The sequence below is a fragment of the Thamnophis sirtalis genome, unplaced genomic scaffold (genome assembly GCF_051295495.1).
Source record: "Thamnophis sirtalis isolate CommonGarterSnake01/CBP01778 unplaced genomic scaffold, rThaSir2_p1.2 scaffold_5, whole genome shotgun sequence".
NCBI lineage: Eukaryota > Metazoa > Chordata > Lepidosauria > Squamata > Natricidae > Thamnophis > Thamnophis sirtalis.
The window spans coordinates 46,052,764-46,059,329 of record NW_028261385.1 but is presented as its reverse complement, the minus strand read 5'-3'; the positions used below and the strand labels follow the sequence as shown (position 1 = coordinate 46,059,329).

Here is a 6,566-nt window from a genome sequence, read left to right as displayed (position 1 = left end):
GCTACCGCCTCTGCTGTTACCTAAACGAGAAGGCAGCGTGAGAGAAGCTTGGAGAGGAGCAATTGCTGGGAGAGCTCGGAAAGCGCGTGGACTTCGGGCAGGACTTCGCCCGCGGGGGAGGAGGGAAGGAGGGAGGGAGGGAAAGCAGCGGCAGCCTCGCCTCCCACAACATCAAGCCGCCTTTTCTTTTATTTTTCCCCCTTTGGTTTTTTTTTTTTTTTTTTTTTTAAAAGGGGGAAAAACCCTTTGGCTGAACGCGGCTTTGTTTTATTCTCCTTTGCTCCCCTTTTCTCTCGCATCCTGCCAAACAAAGGAAAGAGAAGGAATTTCGATTTGCGGGAGACATGCGTTCCATCAGGAAGAGGTGGACTATCTGCACGATAAGTATCCTCCTGATCTTTTACAAGACAAAGGAGATTGCAAGGACCGAGGGGCACTCGGAGGCGCAACCCAGCGGGTAAATGCAAAGCGTTTGCTTTCACACGTACTTGACAAAAGGGAGGAAGGAGGAGGAGGTGGAGAGCCGGGATGCCCTTTAAGGTGCAAGGGCCCGGTGGCGTTCGCTCTCTTCAGCCCCCTCCCCCTCGCCAACTTGTATTGAGTAGGTGTGTATCTTTTGGGGGATGTTGTGAAGACCTCCACACACACACACACACACACCACCGCCCACTTCCTTTTGATCTGCAGCCTGCGATTTCGCCCCCGTGTAATAACGACCCCCCCCCTCTCCCAAGGCGAAAATGACAGCGGGGTTTTGGAAAGAAGTTGAAAGGAAAGAATGGGTCGCCCGAATGAGTTGTTCGACAGCTGGCTGTTTCTGAAAGGAAATAAAGCAAAGGGCGCGTTAGAGATTTGGAAGCGTCGGCAGGTTCCAAGGATGCGAAGAGCGGCTCTTTTCTGTTATAGTGCTGGTTTGGGGGGAGTGGCACTCCTTCCTCCCTTCCAGAAGTTCACCTGTGTTTTATCGAGAAGGGTTACGGATTCGAAGGTCCTAGACGGAAATTTAGTGGGAATTAAAGCCAAGTTAGTGCTCATATATGAGGACTATTCCAAACCCCGATGTCCCTTTCCTTTCCGCTTCTACTGGGTTACACCCCATCTTTGGATCATTTAAATATGATTAGCGCCGAAGCAAGTCCGATTGCGCTCAAGGTTGACTCAGCCTTCCATCCTTCCAAAGTGGGTAAAATGAGGAGCCCGATTGTTTGGGGCAACAGGCTTACTCTACAAACTGCTTAGAGGGGGCTGTAAAAGCACCAAGAAGCGGTATGTAAGTCTTATTGCTATTGCTAAACTGCTTAGTCTCACGCGATCTCCCGTAGGCTTAAGTTTTCTAGGAGTGTTGGGGACGCGGGTCGTCCGTTTTTAAAGGGGCGCGTCCTCCTATTTCTTTCTTGGTTGCTCCTTCATGGCAACAAAGCCTGCCGCTGCTATTTTTCGTTTGAGACGATGGCAATTAAATGATTCATATTACCACGCGTTTTGACTGCGTTGACACTTTACAAGCAACAAAACTTTAGCCCTTCTAGTGCGACGAAGCTGTGCCGAGACTGCAGTTCACAGCGCACACTTAAAGGGGGGAAGGAACCTCTCCCAATTTTACGGTACAGGGTTGCATTTAATCCCGATGAGTTTCTCGACGGGAAAAAGCGGGCGGGATCAGCCGCGTCGAGTTATGTTTTGGAGAATCCGAGGAGGATGCTGGTTCCTCTTGCTGCATTATTATTTTTTACGCTGCCATTGGCGGGCATAGCACTAACTTAATCCTGAACCCGGTTTATTTGGTGTAGGCAGGTCTGTTGGCGGGTGGGAAGGCGTGCCTGAGGGGGTGGGGAGCCGGCAGTGCCTGGGAAATCCAATTGCGTACAGTACAGCAGCAGAACGACGGTGCCGTTTAGGTAGGGTAACTAGTCTTGCTGCCCCCCTCCTTTTCGCCCAGTAAAGGGATGAGATGCTGCCGGCACTGGAGGGTGTGTGGGTGTGTGCGTGTGTTGTCTTCCCTGGTCTGCCTCCGCACCAATTCCTGCTCCCTCCACCGGCATCTACACCTTCCATGCGTGCCCTCCTGCCTAGCCTCTCGAGAAACCCGTGGGTGTCAGCCGAGGTGCAGCGTTTCGAATAGAAAGGCGGGAGACTTGAGGATGCGTGGCAGCCAGAACTGCTCGCCTCCTTGTCACCCCTTATAGTCCCGTTCCCAGGTCGCCTTTTCTTTGCAAACGGCCTCCTTTCCCGGCGAAGCTGCAGATCTCAACCCTTTTCGCAAAATGTACCAGCTGCAGGAAAAGAGCATGGCGAAAAGGGAGGGAGGGAGCCTCTTAAGCCTGGCGATGACCCTTGTTTCTGCTTCGGTTTTCTCGCCTCGCGGGCTACGGTCGCCACGATGCCTCCCAACCCGAGAGAGGGGGAGCTTGGCAACATAAATCTGATCGGTTGTTTTGTGCTTTTCTACCGAGCAAATGAAATAGAAGGAGGCGCTGCGCTCGCGTTTCCTTTTTAGTGAGCGTGGTCTGCGAACCATTGCCGACTGTTGCGAGGTTTGCACAAACAGGAAAAGTGCTGCACCAGTGGTTGGGTTTCGGTGGTTAGATTTCTAAGGTGCCAACCGAGACAAAAGATTAGCTTCTTTGTTAGCCGTCAGCCACGATTCTTGGATTTCTCTCTTCTGCCAAACAGTGGCTGCAGCTCCTACAGCTACCTTAAACTGTTGGGATAACCCTCTGGAAAAAGAAATGCAATACATCTATTCCTGTTAAAGCACCTGCACCGACCCTTATGCTTGTTACAAATAGGCCGGCATTTATTGTGCTGCTCTCATTGCTAATATAGTTTCCTGCTTGCAGGAAAGAGCCCAAAACCTGTGTTTTCTTTATTTATGGATCCAACTTAGGAAAAAGGGTTGCTAGATCCCCCTGGATTCCTTTCTTCTCCCCCTAAGCATTCCTTGCCTGAGCTTAAAAGCAACCACAAATTCTTCTGAAGTCTAGAGTTTAGAAACATCCTTAAGGCACTAGTTTATTCACATGCTTAGAATGACATGCTTAGTTATCAAGTGTGCTGACAGGTGGCATATCTTGTGGTTGCATGCAGAGTGAAGAAGCGGGGAGGAAATACTTGATAATGAACATGCTCTGCTTGCAAAGTAGTAGTAGTAGTAGTGCAAATCATGAGTGGCCAAGGAGTCTAATTCTGACCTGGTTAGCAGCATCTGAGTAGACGGTGGATGTAATTGATAGAAGTCAGAATGGAGTTTGCATAGTGTGGTCGTCCACCACCACCCCCTGCACCCCCATTGGACAGACTCCGGAAATGCAACTGCATGATATTCATCCTGGCAGTTTCAGTGCTTTTCCGTGAGTCCTCAGAAATTGCATATGTGGGGGTTAGCAGAAATAGTCCACATCTGGCAGATCTCCTCTGTCTTCTTGCTTTAAGTCAATCTTCAGTCATTGCGATTCTAGCACTGTTTTGAAAGGGATTCCCTAAGGGTCTATGGGACTATCTGTTATTGTTATTGTCATTTATAGTATTATTACATTACTGTTATTTGTTAATAAATCATCTATGGTGTGAATAAGCCATCTAAAACTTCATGAAAGGGTTGATGAACTGAAGAAGGGGATACCTGATTTAGAAGAACCTTAATTAAAACTGACAAGTGCTCTGAAAAGCTCTTGTTGGGAATTAATGTTTCTTTCTATAATACTTTCCAGGTATTCAGGCTCCCTTGAAGTTTAAGCTAAAAGGTCAAGAAGGCAGTGACTAGAGGAAAGGAGGTGCGAGATTGAAATAAGTCATGGCTAACTTGCCTCTTGATTTCAGTGCTGTAATTTATTTCTAAAATTTTCTGTATGTATTTATCTATTCTGCCTCTCCCGCCCAATATTAAAAAATCACTCATTGAAATAGTTCTGTAGGCTGTTCACTTTTTTCCAGAATAAGTTGTGAAACCATTGTTTTCCGGGGCAGGTCTTATCTATAAAAATCAACTTTAGAACATGTTGTTGAAGTCTGTTTTTAATTGCTCCCCAGAATTATACAGTATATTCATGGGTTCTTGAATGCTTTCTTACCAGCAGAAAGATGAGGGAAAGACAGCTTTGCATTACCTTTGAATATGTGCTTGTGGAGAAGGGTTAATAAGTCACCTACTTTCACAGGTAGCTACATGTAGAATTGAGAGTTGATTGATATTCTATTACTTTCTGAGTGAGTTGGTTAATCTGTTGTAGCACAAAGTGGTCTAAAGCATTATTGAAACACCCAATGGCCTTACTGCCAATGTTGGTCTGCTTTTATTGATATACATATGCTTTCAGTGCAGTTCACTTATTTTATATTTCACTTATTTTTTATTTTATTTATTTGGAAACATCTTTGCTGACTGCTGACAAATTAATGATCTACTGCAATGACTTAGATCTTCGATTACCACTGGCCATTAACATATTGGCTGGAGATGATGGCATAGAAATTTTACTTAAAGATATTTTAGACTTGGGCAGAGCTAAAGAAAAAAGGTAATGAACCATCTGATTGGCCTTGTTATGCTAAATTCCAGCAATAGCTATTAAAGTTTAAAGCAAAGTATAAATATCTGAATAGTAGTGGCTAGGAAAAATGAAAAAAAAAAGAGTGAAGTACTGAATACTTCATTTTACATTTTCATTTTAAATGTTTTGATTATATTTAATTTTACTTATATATTACTTGAATGTTCCATGATTTTAGCATTTTTTAAAAAAAAGATTGGCATTTGGAAAGCTACAGCAATAGCTACAGCTAAAGTTTAATATGCTTTATTATAATGTGTATACCTAAATCTATAGTTGTATATTTTTCTCCTCTTGTATATCCGTTAACTCTGTAATTTTCTATTTAATAACTGTTTGAAAGATTTTAAGTTGGATTTTTAATATCTATAAAAAAACAAAAAACAAAATTAAAATAAAGTAAATGTATCCCAACTCTAGCATCTCTCTAGCCATCACTGATGTCAGATCTTGTAGGCTTCTAAAATGGCCCAATTGCTTGTTTTGAGCTTTTCTTAGTTTTGAGCTTTTCTCAGTAATATTTGAAATTAACACTTTGTGTTCAGTAATTCAAACATTGCTTATATACAAACAGACTTAGTTTGTAGTGAGGTGCAAAAATTTTTAAAAACATTGCTTGCTTTACAAGAAAAATATATATCATTTTATTGTATTGGTTGAGATGGAGGCAGAAATGTTCCACTTGATTTTTCCAAGAATTAAAAAAAGTGAAAACAAATATTTCTTCAAATCAGTTTAAGCAAGCCAATAACAAGATTGCATAATGATACGCTCTGAATTGTGCAAATTAAAAGTTTATACCATTGATATAATTTTTAAAAATAAAAGGATTTGTAGGAAGATGGAGGAGTCAAAATAGCATTTGTCAGATCATTGGCCAAATTATAGCAGTAGTACCTTTTCCAAACAAAACTCTATATAGCATAACAAAAATGACTTTTCTGTCAAAGAATGATCTTTTGACCATAAATCAAAACATTCAACTGTTTCTTGCTTCTCCTAGACACCCTTTCTCTGTCCAGGCACCTCCAATTATTAAGGCTATAATACACAGCATGAGATACAAATCAAGAATGTCATTTTTTTATTGAATCAAGTTTAGAGCAAAGAGAGGCTAGCTATAGTGAATTCAGTGGAAATATGACACACTGACATTTATATTTGAATAAACTTTACAGAATTGAACTATAAAAATGGAAGATTTGAAGCTATCTGGAAATGTGTTCTCAACTGGTATGAGTTGTACTTAATGCCTCAGGAAATAATGTTTTGCTAGTTTGCGGTAAGAGTTTGTATGAAAACTCTTGATTAGAAGCATGATACTTTTCAGATGATTTTGGTTTTTTTTTGCTAAATTTGTTTATAAGTTCCCTTTTATAATAGATTGAATCATAGTTTCAATAGAAAAAAATGTGGTCTTTTTAAAGTAAGAATTTGGTGAAAGAAGTAAGAAAAAATATAAACAGAAGGAAAAGCAACATAGATTCAGCATAGAAATATAAAAAACATTTAATTAAGGACCAGTGGCAAAATCAAGTTCAAATTAAGTATTCTCATTTATTTTTCAAGATTTAAAAACTGCTTATCCTAATGAGAATATGACACAGATTTTTCAAACAGACTTTGAAAACTGAGTAGGCCTAAAAAAACATTAGTTGATGAGATATAGAATTCTGAGGTACACAATACCATCTTAACTCTCACATCCTTCATTGCGCACGGCTTTGTGACTTAACCTTGTCCAAACCTCAAGCAGCTGCCAAAATAACTGATTTTGATGACATGATTAGCTACAAAACCTAGCCAATAAGTTACACACGAGAAATAGAAAAATATTGGTACATGCTATTTACTGACAGTATGTAAAAAAGGATAATTTCCTTAAAAATTGTTATAAAAGAATAAGAAGGAATACTAAAAAAATGATAACTGAGGATAAAAATAAACCAGAAGAGATGTCCAACAGACCAAGAACATTAGCTTGAAGTTAGAAATGCCATGAAGCAGAAACAAGCA

The 6,566-nt window shown here is 41.1% G+C and overlaps 1 protein-coding gene across 1 annotated transcript in view; it reads left to right on the top strand.

The window, feature by feature from the left end:
* The first annotated feature begins 266 nt into the window (after positions 1 to 266).
* ST8SIA4 (ST8 alpha-N-acetyl-neuraminide alpha-2,8-sialyltransferase 4) overlaps positions 267 to 6,566 on the top strand; it is a 75,788-nt gene continuing 69,488 nt past the window's right edge. The window contains exon 1 of the mRNA XM_087715752.1: positions 267 to 457. Within this exon, the coding sequence (XP_087571878.1) occupies positions 345 to 457 (113 nt within the window). The 5' untranslated portion in view covers positions 267 to 344. The remainder of the gene's footprint in view (positions 458 to 6,566) is intronic.